We start from the raw sequence: 21012 nt of genomic DNA on the forward strand, positions 1-21012 counted from the left end.
AGGCTTTGTGTGGGCAACAAGACCGTTTTATTTCGCGCTCCGGTGCAAGCAGGCGGAATCCGAGAAAGGACTGGTGGAGGGAGTAGGGGTGGGAATTTTTTTTTTTTTTTTTTTTTTTTTTTTGAGACGGAGTTTCGCTCTTGTTACCCAGGCTGGAGTGCAATGGCGCGATCTCGGCTCACCGCAACCTCCGCCTCCTGGGTTCAGGCAATTCTCCTGCCTCAGCCTCCTGAGTAGCTGGGATTACAGGCACGCGCCACCACGCCCAGCTAATTTTTTTGTATTTTTAGTAGAGACGGGGTTTCACCATGTTGACCGGGATGGTCTCGATCTCTTGACCTCGTGATCCACCCGCCTCGGCCTCCCAAAGTGCTGGGATTACAGGCTTGAGCCACCGCACCTGGCTTATTGGTATTTTTCTTATCCGTTACTGGGGACCTGCACCGCAGTAATTCTTTCCTTCCACAGAAAAGCATGAGCCTAAAATTACGCCAGGTGGTCATTTGTAGAAACGACCGGAATCCAAATTAGTGATATCAACGGTGGAGTTCGTTTGAAAAGTCAGTTAGTTCTCTGCCTTCTAGAAAGCCCTAAGAAGCATGCACTGAGAGCCGCTTATACATCTATCTATTCGGGGGCGCCAGGTTCTCATATTCCCTTTTTCTTCGGGGGTGAACGCCAGAGGAGGTCGCTGCTTTCTTTTAACCAAAGTTGGTGTTTTAAAATAACTTCCCCGCGGCAGATCTGGGAACTAATTCCGGTCTACTTTTGTTGCCAAATTAGTCCGTTTTTCACGCCATGGATTCTGGGAGACCTAGTCTACATGACGTGAGGTTTACGGAGCCGTTGTGAACGTCGGACTTCAATTCCCACAATGCCTGGCGCAAACGCCTAGTTGCGGCGTGGATAAACCGTGAGGTGGCCGCCATCTTGCGTACGGAGGTGCGGCTTGTTCCCGAGATTCTGAGCCTGGGCATTTAGACCCTCCAGATCTCGGCTTTGGCGTTGTGCCTGCGCTTTTCTTTCACCTTTACGGAGGTTCGTGTTGTCCTAGAAGAAGGTTTTGTTGGGAGGTAAAGGTCAATGCGTAGGGGTAGAGTAAGGTGAGTAGACGCCCCGTTTTAGGTGAGGGTGGGGTGGTGGCGGCGTTTTTCACTTTCTTGCTTCTTGCCTGGACCCCTTAGATGAGCTGTAAACGTAGAAGCAAGCTCGGTGTGAATTGTTGCGTCTCAGAGACCTCCAGAATTCCCGGACGGGACCTGGGCATGTCTCCATTGGGACAACCAAGCTGGGTGACGCACTTCTGCCCGGGCCGCTCACTCCGGAGGTCTCGAGGCTCGGGGCTCGCGTTGTGGATGGGCCACGCTGCGTTCACGCGACCCGCTCGCTCTTCCTCGGGACTTTTCGGAGACGTTTCCAATGAGGAAATGAGAACCCGAAAGGCGGCCTTAGGAGGAGGCCTGCTGCCGGGAGGGTGGCGTTCTCCGCAGCTGTCTTCCGCGAGCCTCTCTGTGGCCTGCTTGCATCGTTCTCTAGTTCACCTTTTTGTCCGTTTCTTTTTCTCTCGTGTTGGTGAGGAACACCAGAGAGTGGCACAGTGAAGAGTTCGGTACAATAAGCCTCTGGGCTGTACTTGGAGGTCGCTAAGGTATTTTAGGGGAAGCATTTTTTTTTTTTTTTTTTTTTTTTTAGTGATACAGGGTCTCGCTCTGTCGCCCAGGCTGGAGTGCGGTGGCGCCATCTCGGCTGACTGCAGCCTCCGCCTCCCCCCCCCCCCCACCGCCCTTCGAGCGATCCTCCCACCGTAACCTCCCGAGTAGCCGGGACCGCAGGTGCGTGCCACCGTGCCCGGCTAATTTATTGTTTTTTTTTCGGTTTGTTTGTTTGTTTGTTTTTGCTGTTGTTGCTGTTTGTTTGTATGTTTTGTTTGTTTTTGAGACGGAGTCTTGTTCTGTCGTCCAGGCTAGAGTTGAATGGCGCGATCTCGGCTCACTGCTACCTCTGCCTCTGGGGTTCAAGCAATTCTGCCCCAGCCTCCGGAGTAGCTAGGATTACAGGCGCCCGCCACCGTGCCCGGCTAATTTTTGTATTTTTGTGGAAACGGGGTTTCATCATCTTGGCCAGGGTGGCCTCAAACTCCAGACCTCGTGATCCACTCGCCTCCGCCTCCCGAAGTCCTGGGATTACAGGCGTGAGCCACCGCGCCCGGCCATTTATTGTATTTTTATTTTTATTTATTTATTTATTTATTTTATTTGAGACGGAGTTTTCACTCGTTACCCAGGCTGGAGTGCAATGGGGCGATCTCGGCTCACTGCATCCTCCGCCTCCTGGGTTCAGGCAATTCTCCTGCCTCAGCCTCCTGAGTAGCTGGGATTACAGGCACGCGCCACCATGCCCAGCTAATTTTTTGTATTTTTAGTAGAGACGGGGTTTCACCATGTTGACCAGGATGGTCTCGATCTCTTGACCTCGTGATCCACCCGCCTCGGCCTCCCAAAGTGCTGGGATTACAGGCTTGAGCCACCGCGCCAGGCCCTTGTTGTATTTAATATTAGAGATGGAGTTAGGCCATGTTGCTATGCTGGTCTTGAACTCCTGAGCAGCAATCCGCCCGCCTCAGCCTCCCAAGTGCTGGGATTACAGACTTGAGCCATTCCGCCATGCCCAAAGGGAAGCAAATTTTATCTTTATGATAGACAGTTTGGAAAAGATGAACGCTTTGATCTTTTGAGAGTTGCCAGATTTCTTATTAAATTTCTCTTTAAGTTGCAACTTATCTCTTTCACCCTTTTAAATTAACGCACTACACCCATTTAGGAATCTCTTTTACATTAGCTACTCACAGTAAAGGGCATTCCAAGACCGGCATTTCAGTTAATCTAATCTCACATTTGAATGCTAAGGAAATTGGTTGTCTGAGGTTTGGGAGAGAACTGGAGCTATATACGCTCAAAAACAGTGACTTTAAGGAAGGAGGTGCTTAGGAAGCTGTGTACCACAGCCAGTTTGAGTGTGTGTTTATTTAGTGTTGGCACTTTTACTACCTTTTTATGTACCCAATTGTGTATCTATATTGTGAAAATATATTACTGATTCAACTTTACAAACATACTGAAATCTTTTAGGTCCTCCAGATTCGGAAGTGGATTGTTTAAAGTTGAGATAGATAGATATAGATGTATAGATATAGATAAATATTTTAAAGGATATTCAACGAGATCCCTCCCATAAACCACCATGGTATGACTGCGCTTAAATAGTAAGTGGTTATAAAACTGACTGGTATTTTGGGAAATTGTTACTATTAAATACTTATTTATTTAAGACAGGGTTTCACCATGTTGGTCAGGCTGGTCTTGAACTCCTGACCTCTGGTGATCCGCCCGCCTTGGCCTCCAAAGTGCTTGGATTACAGGCGTGAGCCACCACGCCCGGCCTACTATTAAATATTTATATCACAAATTTAAATGTCTTTAATTTTTTGTTTATGAAGAAATTTTTATTTAGATTTTTAAGATATTAGCTAGTAATTGTACGATTTATTTACTTCTCAGATGTCTTGTGAAATTGAAGGTAAATTCTTGGGACCTAGAGAAGAAGTAACAAGTGAACCACGCTGTAAAAAATTGAAGTCAACTCCAGAGGCATATATTTTTCACAATCATAGTGATGCTGATTTTCACAGAATCCAAGAGAAAACTGGAAATGATTGGGTCCCTGTGACCATCATTGATGTCAGAGGACATAGTTATTTGCAGGAGGATAAAACCAAAACTATGGATTTGTATAGACCTTTGCATGATGAGCTGCCTGGTAATAGACCAGATGTTATTGAATCCATTGATTCACATGTTTTACAGGAATCACGTCCTCCATTAGTATCTACAGACGATGAGATATATAGCACTAGTAAAGCATTTATAGGACCCATTTATAAACCCCCTGAGAAAAAGAAACAAAATGAAAGGAGGAATGAGGCAGACACTCTAAATGGTAAAAATGGCAGAGGAGGACAAACAGAGAAACAGAAATTTAACTCTGAAAAATCGGAGATTGACAATGAATTATTCCAGTTTTACAAAGAAATTGAAGAGCTTGAAAAGGAAAAAGATGATTTTGAGAACAGTTGTAAAGAATCTGAACCTTCTCAGGAACAATTTATTCCATTGTATCAGGGTCATAATAATGGTCTCTTAAAACCAGAAGAAAAGAAAGATCTTAGTAATAATGCTCTTCCATCACGTTGTGATTATCAACAGAACTTGGGGAATGAGCCAGGCAAATATCCCTGTAATGGACAAGTGATACCTACATTTTGTGACACTTCATTTACTTCTTTCAGGCCTGAATGGCAATCAGTGCATCCTTTTATAGTGCCCCGTGGTCCTCCTCTTCCCAGTTTGAACTATCATTTAAATTTTCAAAGATTCAGTGCTCCACCAAATCTGCGATCAAATATTTTCCAAACCCAAGATGACTCTCAGATGCAAAATGGATATTATGTAAATAATTGTCATGTTAACTGGAATTGTATGACTTTTGATCGGAACAATGAATATACTGACTGTAGTGAGAATAGGAGTAGTGTTCATCCCTCTGGAGATGGCTGCGGTATGCAAGATGAATATGTGAGTAACGGTTTCTGTGAAGTCAGAGAAAGATGCTGGAAAGATCCTTGTATGGACAAGCATAATGGAACAGACAGGTTTGTGAACCAGCAGTTTGAAGAGGCAAAGTTAAATAAATTGCAGAAGTTGCTTATTCTTTTAAGAGGTCTGCCTGGTTCTGGGAAAACAACATTGTCTCGGTAAGTAAAGGATACCAACTGAATACTTGGTAATTCATTATTTAAAAATTATAAATGGTATTTGTAACCGGCTGCAGTGGCTCCTGCATGTAATCCCGACACTCTGGGAGGCCAAAGTGGGTGGGTCACTTGAGCTCAGGAGTTCAGGATCAGCCTGGGCAACACAGTGAGACTCTGTCTCTAAAAAATAAAAATTTTAAAACTGTAAATTTGTAATCAGTGACATGCTTTCTTGTTTCTAGTAGAAGAAAAATCTTTAATTTGTTAGCTTAAGAGTAGCATCTGCCGGGCGCGGTGGCTCAAGCCTGTAATCCCAGCACTTTGGGAGGCCGAGGCGGGTGGATCACGAGGTCAAGAGATCGAGACCATCCCGGTCAACATAGTGAAACCCCGTCTCTACTAAAAAATACAAAAAATTAGCTGGGCATGGTGGCTCGTGCCTGTAGTCCCAGCTACTCAGGAGGCTGAGGCAGGAGAATTGCCTGAACCCAGGAGGCAGAGGTTGCGATGAGCCGAGATCGTGCCATTGCACTCCAGCCTGGGTAACAAGAGCAAAAACTCTGTCTCAAAAAAAAAAAAAAAAAAAAAAAGAGTAGCATCTGACATTGTAACTATTTAAAATCTTTTCTGATAGAAGAGAAGAGAATTGGCAGATATATATAGATTCTGCTAAGGGCTTTAAAATAGGTAACACTATAATTATGACAGTGATGAAAGTAAATGCTACTTGAGAACTGTCCTGGCCTGCCCTTTTAGTCAGCTATTCAAGAAAAGTTGGGACTGTGTTGGAAAATTTGGGTTTTTCAAGTTCAGCTGGAGGTAAGAAAAAAAAAAAGAAAATTTGAGTATTGACTCAAGTTATTTCAATTTTTCACTTTGGGCAAGTTTTGCTCTCTGTTAATGGAATAAATGATACTTAATTTTTCTGGAATTATTTTGGGAATCAAATGAAACAGCCGAAGGAAAGGAATTTTGAATGTGTTGAGCACTGTGCCATGTTTATACCATTGATTGGCAGAAGGAACTTTTTTTTGATGTCTTAAAATTCAGGAGTTTGAAGTGACCAATATCTGAATTGGCATTAGAATTTGTGGTGGTTTATTGTACAAGATATTTCAAATTCCTTTTTTTGTTTACATTTTAAAACTATTGACGCACTTGAATATATTTATGCAATTGTGAAAAAATAGTGTAAAGAAAGCAGTACAAAATCTCAGCAATTTATATCAGTTGGTTCAAGAATTGTGCCAGACAAGGAGAAAAAGAAAATTTTTTGGTATCTTTGGGTGAGGACAGAGAAGTCCCAGAAACCATTTTGCAAATGTTTTATATTTACTAGCAAGACAGTCTATCTAAACTAAATAAATATTTGTTTCAGAGAAAAGACACTAAAGAAAGATTTAATTTCTGATATTTCAAGCTGGATTATAAACTGTGATCTTTGTGAATGAATTAATTCATTCCAAAGTTAAATTTTGCTCTTTGTATTTTGATTCCTTTTACTATAGTGAGGATTTTGTAGAGAAAATTAAATTTCACCTCTAGTACAAGTTAGGAATGAGGTCTCACAAACATGGGCAGTCTTCTAGGTTTAGGATATACTATCAGAGAAAGTAAATAATTGAAATAATTTGGAAATTCGATAAAAGTCCACTAGTTAGGACCAATTGACAAGAGTGGGTATGGAAGAAACGGTGGAAAAGTTAGATTTGAGACAACATATTGGAGTATGTTGAAACTAAAGGTGAATAAAGTAGTGGGAATTCAATACAATATAAAGGAGACATTGTAGTGGGAGATATTAGTGATTAGATATGTCTGTTTATTTGAAGACTAGATACGTAAGAATGGAAGTTATATGTAGTACCATCAAGTACCATTTGTATTGTGATTCACAATTTACAGAGTTATTTCCATATGTAAAAATCTTGTGAGATGAGTTGTTTTTTCATCTTACAGAAGGAGCAGAGGCTAAAGGAAGTTCAGGTTAAGTGACTTAGAAGTTAAAAAAACTAGTAAGAGATCAAACTAGGAATAAAATGATAGCATGTTTTTTCCCTTGCCTTTACTTTAATGTTTAAGGGATATATAGTCTTACATGTGACTCCTGACTTCCAGGAGCCTGGTTAAAGAGGCAGAAGTACCTCTTTAGGTCAACACTTTTTGAATGAAGTGGTGTTGGTTATTTGGAATTAGATATAAAGTCACATATTCTTTGGTGAGGAATGACTTCATATGGGAGTTCCCATTTCAAACAAGCTTTGATGAAAGAATAGTGTGAAAATTGGTAGATCAGAGTTGAACTGATTTGGAGGACCAAATTAAAAGAGCGGCTGGACGCAATAGCACACCCCTGAAATCCCAGCACTTTGGGAGGCCAAGGCAGGCAGGTTGCTTGAGCCCAGGAGTTCAAGACCAGCCTGGATAACCTGGGTATCTCAGCTACTTGGAAGGCTGAGCTCCCGAGGCTGCAGCAGCCCATGATTGCCCCACTGCACTCTAGTCTGGGTGACAGACTGAGACCCTGACTCAAAAAAAAAAAAGTAATGTTTACATTTGGTATATGGTAATGAGTGTAGGCGATTGGATAAAATTCGGATTCTTTAGAGGTAGTGTTCAAGTTTTCTTTACTTAATTTAGTCCTTGCCGGCATCAGTCACCATGTCTGTAACGTGGTAAGTATTCAAGATGTATGATGATGATTCTGAGCAAGACAGTAGGCCATAATACCTTGGCCATAGTTTTGGCCCATGGGGTGTTTATGGATTAGCATAGCCCAATAAAGATGTCACTTTTCCCCCAATTGATATATAAATTCAGAGAAACTTTAACCTAAATCCCAAAGGAATTTTTTTTTTTTTAAATTTATTTATTTATTTATTTATTTATTTATTTTTTAAGGCAGAGTTTCACTCTTGTTACCCAGGCTGGAGTGCAATGGCGTGATCTCGGCTCACCGCAACCTCCGCCTCCTGGGTTCAGGCAATTCTCCTGCCTCAGCCTCCTGAGTAGCTGGGATTACAGGCACACGCCACCATGCCCAGCTAATTTTTTGTATTTTTAGTAGAGACAGGGTTTCACCATGTTGACCAGGATGGTCTCGATCTCTTGACCTTGTGATCCACCCGCCTCGGCCTCCCAAAGTGCTGGGATTACAGGCTTGAGCCACCGCGCCCGGCCCAAAGGAATTTTTGTGTGAATTTGAGAAGCCAATAAAATTTGTTTGATATTTAACGATAACAAGTACAGTTTGAAGAAAACGAGACTTACCCCACCAGCTATCAAAATATACTTAGAAACTATTGTAATTAAAACTTTGCAATAACTAGCAAAAGAACAAACATAAAATTAGATAGAAAACCCAGAAACAGGCTGGGCGCGGTGGCTGAAGCCTGTAATCCCAGCACTTTGGGAGGCCGAGGCGGGTGGATCACGAGGTTGAGAGATCGAGACCAACCTGGTCAACATGGTGAAACCCCGTCTCTACTAAAAATACAAAACATTAGCTGGGCATGGTGGTGCGTGCCTGTAATCCCAGCTACTCAGGAGGCTGAGACAGGAGAATTGCCTGAACCCAGGAGGCGGAGGTTGCGGTGAGCCGAGATCGTGCCATTGCACTCCAGCCTGGGTAACAAGAGTGAAACTCTGACTCAAAAAAAATAAAAAAATAAAAAATGAAACCCAGAAACAGGCTAGGCATGGTGGCTTACACCTGTAATCCCAACAGTTTGGGAGCCTGAGGTGGGATCATCACTTGAGGCCAGAAGTTTGAGATCAATTTGGGCAACATAGACCATTTCTATTAAAAAAAATGAAAATTTTTTTTAAAGGAAAAGATAATTCAGAAACATACCTGCATATAAGAGAATTTAATATTTGATGAAATGACATATCAGTAGGGCAAAATATTCAATAAATGGTAATAGGATATTTGATTGTTGGTTTGGAAAAATATTTAAAGCCCCTATCTTAAATCATTCACAAAAATAACTTCTAGATGGATAAAGGACTAAAAGTAAAAACAAAACCAACAAGGAAACTGGAAGAAAATATAGATTTTTAAAAGTAATTTGAAAGAATGGGTAAAACAGTAGGATCTTTCTTAACCACCCAAGAAATTAAAAGTGAGGGAATTTAAGAATTAAGTTTTTTTTTGTCTTCTGTTTTAACTATTGTGTATATTTACAGTGGTAGGCTGAATAAGGTCCCCCTAAAGATATCCATGTCCTAAACCCTAAAACCTGTGCATGTGTTGCCTTACATGGTAAATGGGATTTCGCAAATTTGATTAAGTTAAGGATCTTAGGATAGGGAAGCTGTCCTGGATTATCTGGATTGGCCCAATATATTCACAAACGTTCTTAATAAGAGGGAGACAGGAGGAATTGGTCATATAGAGAAGGGGTAAGACCAAAAGCAACGATCAAGAGAGAAGCTACCGTGTTGGCTTTGAAGATAGCGGAATGTCCCATAAGCCCAGGTGTGCAGCTAACCTTTAGAAGCCAGAAAAGCAAGAAAACAAATTCCGTAGAGCCTCCAGAAGGAACACAAGTCTGCAAGCACTTGGTTTTTTAGCTCAGTGAAACTGATGTTGGACTACTAACTTTCAAAACTGTAAGATAAATTCCTGTTTTTAAATTTGTGGTGGTATAGAAACTAATATACTTACTATAGTTTGGAGAGAGATGGGAAGAGCTTATTTTTTTTCTCCTCCTTTTGGAGGAGGTAAGTCTCTATTTAAACTCCAGAGGAAAGACTTGCTTTTCTTCATGTAGGTCCTTTTATTGTTAATTCAGGGACTGTTTAGAGATTGAAGTACCCCAGTAAAGTAGTCTCAGCATAGGAAGTATACAAAGGCACTCAATAAATAAGGAGGTAAATGGTTTATGATGTGTCGGTTTTACTAGATTTTGTGTGTGTGTGTTTTTTTAATCACTTGTAAATGCACATGAAAGTATTAATGTGCAGTTCTTAGACATTTAAAAAAGAGACCATGAAAATGGACTCTTGTAGGCCTTGTTTTGGCAACAGGCTCTCTTGGTTCACCACTTGTTTCTTTTTTTTTTTTGGAGACGGAGTTTCGCTCTTGTTACCCAAGCTAGAGTGCAATGGTGCGATCTCGGCTCACCGCAACCTCCGCCTCTTGGGTTCAGGCAATTCTCCTGCCTCAGCCTCCTGAGTAGCTGGGACTACAGGCATGTGCCACCATGCCCAGCTAATTTTTTGTATTTTTAGTAAAGACGGGGTTTCACCATGTTGACCAGGATGGTCTCGATCTCTCGACCTCGTGATCCACCCGCCTCAGCCTCCCAAAGTGCTGGGATTACAGGCTTGAGCCACTGCGCCCGGCCACCACTTGTTTCTTAAGCGAGAAATTGTAAGTGTAGAGTGCATTAGTTATTCAAGGCCATATAACAGATTACCCTAAAACTTAGTTGTTTAAAGCAACAAACATATATTGCCTCATAGTTTCTGTAGGTCTAGACTCTGGCTATAGTTAAACCTGGGTGCCTTTGGTTCAACGACTCTAAGAATGCTGTGATTAAGATGTTGGCTAGGACTGTGTTCTGATCTGAAGGCTAGATTTGGGAAGGATCTGGTTCTAAGAGCTCTCAAGATTGTTGACAGGACTGAGTTTCTTGTGAGCTATGTTGGATTGAAGACTTAGTTCCTTGCTGCCCGGAGACTGGAGACTTCTTGCATTTCTTTGCTACTTGGTCTCTGTCCATTTGCAAGACAGCTGATTGCAAGCTCAAGTCTAAGACAAGCTATTTTTTCTTAGTAATCTCTGAAGTGGCATCCCATAAACTGTATCATATTCTATTCCTTAGACGCTAGGGACTAATGCAAGCACGCTCCATAATAAGAAGATACAAGGTTGTGAGTACCAGGAGACAGGGATCATTGGAGGCCATTGATTTTGGGGTCAAGGAGATGCCTTATCTTAGCTCTCCCACTACCATCTAACTTGCTGAAATTATTTCTTCTCCTGGATTAGTTTATTATCACGTTGGTAGGCTTTTATGAAGATTAAACAAGGTCATAGATGTATGTAAAATGTTTGACATGTAATATGTTCTTTAAAAGATAGCTATTTTTCAGTTTTGAAAAAATAGAAATCAAATGCCGGGCGCGGTGGCTCACGCCTGTAATCCCAGCACTTTGGGAGGCCGAGGTGGGTGGATCACGAGGTCAAGAGATCAAGACCATCCTGGTCAACATAGTGAAACCCTGTCTCTACTAAAAATACTAAAAATTAGCTGGGCATGGTGGTGCGTGCCTGTAATCCCAGCTACTCAGGAGGCTGAGGCAGGAGAATTGCCTGAAACCAGGAGGCGGAGGTTGCGGTGAGCCGAGATCGCGCCATTGCACTCCAGCCTGGGTAACAAGAGCGAAACTCCGTCTCAAAAAAAAAAAAAAAGAAAAAAAAAGAAAAAATAGAAATCAAGTGGCCCCTGAGCCCAGATTTGATTTTTTAAAATTAGATATTTTACTTACTCAAATTTCTAAATTTTGACATTCTGAGAATCCATTTTAGTACCTGACTTGAGAGTTCTGACACAGTCTAAGAATTTTGAAAATACTAATGTTCTTAAATATTTTATTTTTGCTTTAGAGGCTTGGTATGACATTTAGATATTCCTAGATTCATATAGGTGTTTTTTTAAGTCCATAAAATAAAGCTTCATAGTTTAAAGTAGTTCAGGGAATTTGAAAAGATGCATGACCAGTCTATGCTGCCTGGGAGGAAAAGTCTTTTCCAGCTAAACGTATTTACTTTAATTATGATTTATATATATATATAAATATTTATTTTTTTATTTTTATTTTTATTTTTTTTGAGACGGAGTTTCGCTCTTGTTACCCAGGCTGGAGTGCAATGGCACGATCTCGGCTCACCGCAACCTCCACCTCCTGGGCTCAGGCAATTCTCCTGCCTCAGCCTCCTAAGTAGCTGGGATTACAGGCACACGCCACCACGCCCAGCTAGTTTTTTGTATTTTTAGTAGAGACGGGGTTTCACCATGTTGACCAGGCCGGTCTCGATCTCTCGACCTCTTGATCCACCCGTCTCGGCCTCCCAAAGTGCTGGGATTACAGGCTTGAGCCACCGCGCCCGGCCGATTTATATATTTAAGACAGTGTTCTTCATAGAGATTTGTTCATGTATAATGTTGACTTGTTTTAATGATATAAATTGGTTTATTGCTCCCCTGCCTTTTTTTATTTTGAGAAAATTTAAACCATTTCTTAGATACAAAAATTATGATTGTCATGTAGAATAATATTATTAACGTTAAAAATCACGTGCTAATAAAGTAATAGATTGGGGATAAAAAGAAAGCATGGGTTATCTAGAAAAGGTGTTACCTGGATTTCTGGTACTGTTGAATATAATTAGATACTGTGGTTGATTACTATCAAAATCTCTTTTTGGGTGATTGAGTTTTGCTTTAGAATGCTAATATGATATTTTCATATTCTAGTTTTATCTGTATAAGTAGTAAGATGCCAAGTATTTTTTGGAAAAATCATAGCTGCTTGAAAAAGAAATCCAACTCTAGTTCCCCATAGAAGCAGACACATAACCCAAACCATTAACTTTCATTTGGTTTGTCTGAAGTAATTTGAACTGTAATTCTGTAAGTGGAAATAGAGATTTGTGCAAAAGCAATCACAGTTTTTTATTGGCAATTTAATTATCAAAAACTGCAATTACATTCTCACCAACCTATTCATATTTAAATTGTTTTATTTTGATACAAGTGATTTTGTTTTTATGATCAAACATACCACTGGCCATCCATATTTGTTGGTTCCACATCAGTGAATTCAACGAACCCTGGACTGAAAGTATTTGAGAAACTATTGCATCTGTATTGAAATACGGTATAACAACTATTTACATAGTATTCACATTGTATTAGGTGTTGTAAGTAATTCAGAGATGAGTTAAAGTATATGGGAGGATGTGCATAGTTTATATGCAAACAGCCATTTTATATCAAAGGCTGGAGCAGCAAGTGTGGTCCTGGAACGAAGCTCCTATGGATACTGAGGGAGAACTGTGTATGATACCATTATAAGCTGAGGAATGGAGAGATGACATTTGTCATCTTAATAGTTGAAACTCTTTCTACTACCTTTTAGTAGGAAGTAAGGAATCTTGAATCATTCCAGGCCGATACTCTTTTACTCTCAATTCCTTGTATTAATACCACCTTCCATCCTGCCAATCCCCTCAAAATTATACAGTGACATCCAATTGCCTAATGGTTGAAGGAGAGGAAACAACAAAATACTTTAGTAGTTGTTGTTGGATCCAAATAATTACCTTGCTGCATTTTCCCTGTCACAGCACACTCCCAATTCTTTCATAGCCATTGATAATGGGAGTTCTCTCTGAGTACTTGTTAATCTTGCTGTGCTTGTCAGTGTAAGGTGGTATCATTTTCAAAACAAAGCTTGATTATCATTGACCTGAGCTGAAAGTTTTTAATTCAGTGCTTAATAATTTCATTTAGTGACTTAACTTTGGAGGATCACAGTTTATTCCTTAACCTTAGGCCTCCAACTGTGTCTGACTTTCACTAGAGGATTATATATGCTTTGTGGAAATAGGTTTATTAAAGCTGTCTGGAGTCATGTATGGTTTTTCCCAGATGAATTGCTTGCTTAGGCTTGCTTTCTTCTTAGGTTACTTGTTGTACTAGATTGAGGCAATTTTAGATACCAAATACAGATTTACTAAAGTGAAATCATGGATAATAGTTGATATAATACTGAGATTGGGTGAAGAATGTTGCAATACAAATGCTTTAACAGTTTTTGTTAGTGGCTGTAGTTGTGTAATTTAAGTGTGAAGTGATTTGAAATCTGAAGTCTTTTTTTTTTTTTTTTTTTTTTTTGAGACGGAGTTTCGCTCTTGTTGCCCAGGCTGGAGTGCAATGGCGCAATCTCGGCTCACCACAACATCCGCCTCCTGGGTTCAGGCAATTCTCCTGCCTCAACCTCCTGAGTAGCTGGGATTACAGGCACGCGCCACCATGCCCAGCTGATTTTTAGTATTTTTAGTAGAGACGGGGTTTCACCACGTTGACCAGGATGGTCTCGATCTCTTGACCTCGTGATCCACCCGCCTCGGCCTCCCAAAGTGCTGGGATTACAGGCTTGAGCCACCGCGCCCGGCAAGTCTTTTTAAGATTAGTCAGCTCTTGTGCTATTGGTTTGCAATATACTTTCAGGTAAGTATCAGAAATTCAGTTAATAACTTTTCAGTGTGATTTATTTCAATTGGTTATCTTTATTTCTGATTTATTTTTGATGGTTTATTCCTGATGGTTATAGATTTTATAAATAGCACCTTTTATGATTTCTTTTATTAACAGGATTCTGCTTGGTCAGAATCGTGATGGCATTGTGTTCAGCACTGATGACTATTTTCACCATCAAGATGGGTACAGGTATAATGTTAATCAACTTGGTGATGCCCATGACTGGAACCAGAACAGAGGTTTGTTTTGGGCCAAGTCTCCCGGGATAGAATATTTGGCTAGGAGTCAAAATACCTAGATTTTATTCTCACCTTGGGTTTTTACCAGCTGAATGACTTTAGGCTAGCCGTTTAAATAGCTTTGAGATATAATTTCTTCATCTGTTAAGAGGTAGAGATAAATAGACTTGCTCTACCTGATCAGGGTTTTTGTGAAAAGCAGAAAATTTAGATAAAACACTTTGTAAACTGTAAATAGTGTATCAGTATAAGCTGGTAAAATAAGAGCAGTGTGGGATATTTTGAAAGGCTTTGTTTTATACTTTATGAGTAAATTCAGAGAACTCTGAATCTGTACCATTGTTAGATAGTCCCAAAATGTTCTTTCCCTGAGAATAATGTTAATGTTTTCTAAGGCTTAATATATCGGTTATGAATATTAAAAGTTTTTCTCATTGATATTGCTCTACAGGAAATCTACTTAATACATTTTTTTAGCAGACATGGGTCAGTTTCTGCTTATCATTAATACAGGTTCTTAACCTGGGCTGCACATTTTAATTACTTGGGAACTTTTTTTAAAAAAGTTCCTGGCCTCAGCATCAGGTATTTTGGTTTAATTAATCTGGAGCGGGGCCTAAGCATTGGTATTTTTTGTTTTGAAAGTTCTCCAGATTATTCTGATATACAGTCGGAGTTGAAAAGTGTTGATCTAGAACTATAAGTAAATATATATACTATGTTATTTTTAAAAAGAAGAATGGATTGATGATTAAACAAATAGCTTTTATTATGAAAATTTTTAAACATATTTTTTTTTTTTGAGACGGAGTTTCGCTCTTGTTACCCAGGCTGGAGTGCAATGGCGTGATCTCGGCTCACTGCAACCTCCACCTTCTGGGTTCAGGCAATTCTCCTGCCTCAGCCTCCTGCGTAGCTGGGATTATAGGCACGCGCCACCATGCCCAGCTAATTTTTTGTATTTTTAGTAGAGATGGGGTTTCACCATGTTGACCAGGTTGGTCTCGATCTTTCGACCTCGTGATCCACCCGCCTCGGCCTCCCAAAGTGCTGGGATTACAGGCTTGAGCCACCGCGCCCGGCCTTAAACATAGATTAAAGAGACTGTAATGAACCTCATAGAGTCATCACCCAGAATTACCATTTATTAAGATTTTGGTATATGGGCTTTTATCTTTTTGTTTTTTACCCCCTCTTCTTTTTAAAGCAAATTCTAGACATCATACTTTATGCATTTCAAATTAACTCTTTTATTTAGTCACATCTTTCACTGCAATACCATTGTAACACATTAAAAAAAATATCAATTTCTTCACATCATGTAATCCAGTCTGTAATTGAATTTCCTCTGTTGTCCTAAAAATCTCTTCACAGATACTTTGTTTGAATTGGGATCCAAACAAAGTCCTCAAAGTACATTTTGTTTTATTTAATTATGTTAACTAATAGCATTTTCCTTCTTTTAACCCTCATACCATTAACTTGTTGCAGAAACTAGGTAGTTTATCCTGTAGAATGTTCCACATGCTGTAGTTGTCTGTTTGCTTCTTGGTGTTAACTGTTTAATTTGCTCTTCTTATTCCTATGTTTTCTGTGAATGGAAATTAGCTCTAGACTACAGGCTTGATTAGGTTCAACTTTTTTTTGTTTTTTTGGCAAGCAGGTATTTGTTTGTCCTACTCTTAGTAGTGGTAAGCTTAATCAGTAACTTCACAGGGCCAACCTCTTCCCTCCGTCTATTATCAAGTTCCCTATTAACCTTATGTCTGATAGTTTTAGCTAACAATAAATTGTTTCCTGAGTCAGTTATTTCATTCAGAATTGCAAAATGGTAATTTTTAGGTTAGTTATTTCTTCTATGTTTAATAGAATTCCTCTGTAATGAAGAACTAGTCTCAAAGCTACCAACTAGTGTTGTCCTAAAGTGTAGTATATACAAGAAAAATAGTAATGCTTTTCTTTTTAATTGTGAAATACAGTAAGGAATTTCAGTGAGGATGTTTATGTGTGTGTTTTGGAGATGGGCTCTTGCTTTGTTGTCCAAGCTGGAGTGTAGTGACACAATCATAGCTTAGTATAGTGTTGAATTCCTGGGCTTAAGGGATCCTCCTGCCTCAGCCTCCTGAGTAGCTGGGACTAAATACATGCACCAGCACACCCAGCTATTTTTTCAAAAAAAATTTTGTAGAGACAGGGTATTGCTATGTTTCCCAGACTGGTCTCAAATTCCTGGACTCAAGCGATCCTCCTACCTTTGCCTCCCAAAGTGCTGGGCTTAAAGACATGAGCCACAGTGCCTGGCTGAGGATGTTTTCAAGTAAAAAGTTTTCACTCGGTTACGATTTATAGTTTTACAAGAATGTTTAAATATCAGATAAGTGTGATTGTAAACCTGTTTCCTGGTATTGATTTTATAACACTCCAGGATTTCTCCGAATGTATTAGAGGGTGGCATAGCAATTTCAAAAAATACTAGTTTTTTAATTTTTTTAATGCCATAGAACATTGTTGCTGAAATCAAATAATGATGGTATTACAATTCTGAAAATATTTGGAGTTACTGGTCTAAAGTTAAGGGGAGCAAGATTAGTTGATAAGTTGAATGAATAGACAGTGAGCAGAGCCAGCATACCTTTGGTAAACTAGTAAGTTTGTGTGGAACATTTTTTTCTTTTTGCAATACTAGCATAGCTGGATGGAGTGGCTCATGTCTATAATCCCCATACTTTGGGAGGCCGAAGCAGGCGGATCACTTGAGCCCAGGAGTTAGAGACCAGCCTGGGCAACATGATGACACCTTCTCTCTACAAAAAAAAAAAAAGAAAAATTAGCCAGGCATGGTGGTGCACACCTGTACTCCCAGCTACTTGCAAGGCTGAGATAGGAGGATTGCTTGAGCCAGAGGGGTCAAGGCTGCAGTGAGCAGAGATCATGCTGTTGCACTCCAGCCTGGGTAGCAGGGCAAGATTCTTTCTTAAAGAACAAACAGGCCGGGCGTGGTGGCTCAAGCCTGTAATCCCAGCACTTTGGGAGGCCGAGGCAGGTAGATCACGAGGTCGAGAGATCGAGACCATCCTGGTCAACATGGTGAAACCCTGTCTCTACTAAAAATACAAAAAATTAGCTGGGCATGGTGGCACATGCCTGTAATCCCAGCTACTCAGGAGGCTGAGGCAGGAGAATTGCCTGAACCCAGGAGGCGGAGGTTGCGGTGAGCCGAGATCGCGCCATTGCACTCCAGCCTGGGTAACAAGAGTGAAACTCCGTCTCAAAAAAAAAAAAAAAAAAAAAAAAAATAGACTAGTACAGAATGTTTCATTAAAATGCTTATGTCATTTGAATTATTTTAATTATACTTGCTAAATGGAATAATGGTATCTTACTAAACAAGAATAATAAATATGGAATTGAATATCTTTAAATGCTAGGCACCATTCTGTGATGGACTTGAATATCTTTATATGCTAGGTACCATTCTATGAAACTCTGACTGCTTCATCATTATTATTATTATTATTTTTTTTTTTTTTTTTTTTTTGAGACGGAGTTTCGCTCTTGTCACCCAGGCTGGAGTGCAATGGCGCGATCTCGGCTCACCGCAACCTCCGCCTCCTGGGTTCAGGCAATTCTCCTGCCTCAGCCTCCTGAGTAGCTTGGATTACAGACACGCGCCACCATGCCCAGCTTATTTTTTTTGTATTTTTAGTAGAGACGGGGTTTCACCATGTTGACCAGGTTGGTCTCGATCTCTCGACCTTGTGATCCACCCGCCTCGGCCTCCCAAAGTGCTGGGATTACAGGCTTGAGCCACCGCGCCCGGCCCATCATTATTATTAAATTAATTTTAGAACCCCTAAAAAATTGAAAATATCTCCAAAGTGTGATTCTTCTCTTACAGTATGATAGTTCATTTGCTTAAGAAAAGTATAGGATATTCAAAACATGTTTTTAGTTAGAAGCTCTTTTCACATGGAATGTACTAGACAGTGGTATTGGATGATAATGGAAAGAAGATAATTCCCCGTTCCTACAAACCAGAAATTTATTTGGTCAATAAGCTTATTTTCTAGGACACAACTCCTTGGATGTGTAAGCCTATCAGATACTAGGAGAATAATTTTAATAAGGTTTGAATGGAAGATTTGGTCACTGATTAGAGACAGAGCCGTGGCAGATGACAGTGTCTTGGTGCCAGCACCAAGCTAGCACTCATAGATGATGGCACCCATTTGTGACCCAAATTCTAAATTTCTTTTGGTATTTAGAGACATCTCCCAAATATGTATTTCACCGTAGTTATTATTCTAACTGACCTTTAGCATCCTGTCTGTCCTAGACATCTGGATAAATGTTTTCATTCTGTTCAGCTTGGTTGCTTGAATTCTAACTCCTGAGAAAATGTCCATATCTTTGCATTTTGCTTCAGGCTTTTTTTTTCCCCCATAGTTTATTGGGGAACAGGAGGTGTTTGGTTACATGAATAGATTCTTTAGCATTGATTTGTGAGATTTTGATGCATTCATCACCCAAGCAGTATACAGATTTGTAGTCTTTTATCCCTCATACCTTCCCACCCTTTCCTCTGAGTCCCCAGAGTTGTGTCATTGTTATGCCTTTGCATCCTCATAGCTTAGCTCCTGCTTATGAGTAAGAACATTCAATGTTTCCTTTCGCTTCAGCCTTTTAATTTTTTTTTTTTTTTTTTGAGTTTCACTCTGTTGCCCAGGGTGGAGTGCAGTGGCGCCATCTTGGCTCACTGCAACGTTTGCTTCCCGGGTTCAAGCAGTTCTCTGCCTCAGCCTCCTGAGTAGCTGGGATTACAGGTGCTAACCACCATACCCAGCTAGTTTTTGTATTTTTGGTAGAGACGGGGTTTCACCATTTTCGCCAGGTTGGTCTTTAACTCCTCACCTCTTGATCCACCTGCGTTGGCCTCCCAGAGTTCTGGGATTACAGTCGTGAGCCACCGTGCCCTGCCTTTTTCTCTTTTTTTTTGAGACTGAGTCTCACGCTGTTGCCCAGGGCTGGAGTGCTATGGTGCAGCCTTGGCTCATAGCAACCTCCACCTCACAAGGTTGTGCCTCAGCCTCCTGTGTAGCTGGGACTACAGGCGCACACCACCACACCTGGCTAATTAGTTTATTTTTAGTAGAGACAGGGTTTTGCCATTTTGGACAGGCTGGTCTTGAATTCCTGATCTTAGGTGATCCACCCATCTTGGCTTCCCAAAGTGCTGGGATTACAGATGTGAGCCACCACCTGGCCTTAGCCTTTTAAATTTTATCAAGGGTTCTTAATTATTTTTATTGTCCAGCATATCTAAGAGATACACATATTCCTGTCATTAACAGTGGCTTCTTTTTTTTTTTTTTTTTTTTTTTTGAGACGGAGTTTCACTCTTGTTACCCAGGCTGGAGTGCAATGGCGCGATCTCGGCTCACCGCAACCTCCACCTCCTGGGCTCAGGCAATTCTCCTGCCTCAGCCTCCTAAGTAGCTGGGATTACAGGCACGCGCCACCACGCCCAGCTAGTTTTTTGTATTTTTAGTAGAGACAGGGTTTCACCATGTTGACCAGGATGGTCTCGATCTCTTGACCTCATGATCCACCCGCCTCGTGATCCACCGGCCTTGGCCTCCCAACCCAAAGTGCTGGGATTACAGGCTTGAGCCACCCACTGTGCCGGCCTAACAGTGGCTTCTTATGATAATGATTCTTATCTGGTGGTGGAAAAGATGACCTTTGAATGGGGAGATAATAGTTTAGGAAAGTTCCATTCTACCACAACTTGCAAGTTGAGGACCATGGTTCTAAGAAATATCCACAAAGTCAGTTAAACTATGATTTTAGCTAGTTGGTATGTAAAGTTTTGCTGGTAAGTAATGATTTAAATCCATAACTTTTCAAAAACAGAAGCCTTATTTCAAAAGCATTATTTGTGCATTATAGAAAATTAGAAAGTACAGATAATCATCTATGGTAACATTCCCAAAAAAGAGAAAATACAGATAAAATATTAAATGCAAATATTCCTACTATCTACAGGTGACCACTTTTAATATCTCCATAAATCTTCCCCAGCTGTGTCTTTTGACCTAAATATGATCATATTGAACATATTGTCTTGTAACTTGCCATTTTCATTTAATAATCTCCATCCTTGCCTTGTCAAAATTAATTTTCATGTCTTCTCATACTTAGTCTGTATTCAGATGTAAATTGTTCATCTCTTATATTTTCCATAAGTGAAAGTTAGTTCTAAACATGAAGGCTTTATCAGCTGTGAGTTCAACAGAATGCCTTTCAGAGCCAGTGTGTCGGAGCCAGCGTCCAGTCTGGAGAGTACACCCGGCATGTGGTTATGTCCCTTAATTCCCTTCCAATCTAGTGGATTTCTTTTTTTCAAGACACTGACTGAAGAGATTGCACAGTTTTGGTTTTAAGTACAGAGATGTAGCACATTTCTTAATCATGTTTAACTTTTATTTTGTGTATTTTAACCTAATCTGTTTTAAATTTTTTAAATTTATATTTTATTTCAGCAAAACAAGCTATCGATCAGGGAAGATCTCCAGTTATAATAGATAACACTAATATACAAGCTTGGGAAATGAAGCCATATGTGGAAGTGGTAAATATGAAATATGAGACAGTTTTTATTTTTATTGTTCTTGTCAGTTTTTTCACA

General features: G+C 40.3%; 1 protein-coding gene across 6 annotated transcripts in view; it reads left to right on the plus strand.

Annotated features, from left to right (window-relative positions):
• Positions 1 to 888: 888 nt before the first annotated feature.
• Positions 889 to 21012, plus strand: part of N4BP2L2 (NEDD4 binding protein 2 like 2) — a 152221-nt gene continuing 132097 nt past the window's right edge. For 2 of the 6 annotated variants that reach the window (XM_074387864.1, XM_074387865.1), the window contains exons 1-4: positions 889 to 1103; positions 3558 to 4810; positions 14200 to 14324; positions 20867 to 20955. In XM_074387864.1, coding sequence (XP_074243965.1) covers positions 3558 to 4810; positions 14200 to 14324; positions 20867 to 20955 — 1467 coding nt within the window. In that variant the 5' untranslated portion in view covers positions 889 to 1103. The other 4 variants (XM_074387866.1, XM_074387867.1, XM_074387863.1 and 1 more) reach the window with 3 other exon arrangements.

The sequence above is a fragment of the Saimiri boliviensis genome, chromosome 16 (genome assembly GCF_048565385.1).
Source record: "Saimiri boliviensis isolate mSaiBol1 chromosome 16, mSaiBol1.pri, whole genome shotgun sequence".
NCBI classification, from domain to species: Eukaryota; Metazoa; Chordata; class Mammalia; order Primates; family Cebidae; genus Saimiri; species Saimiri boliviensis.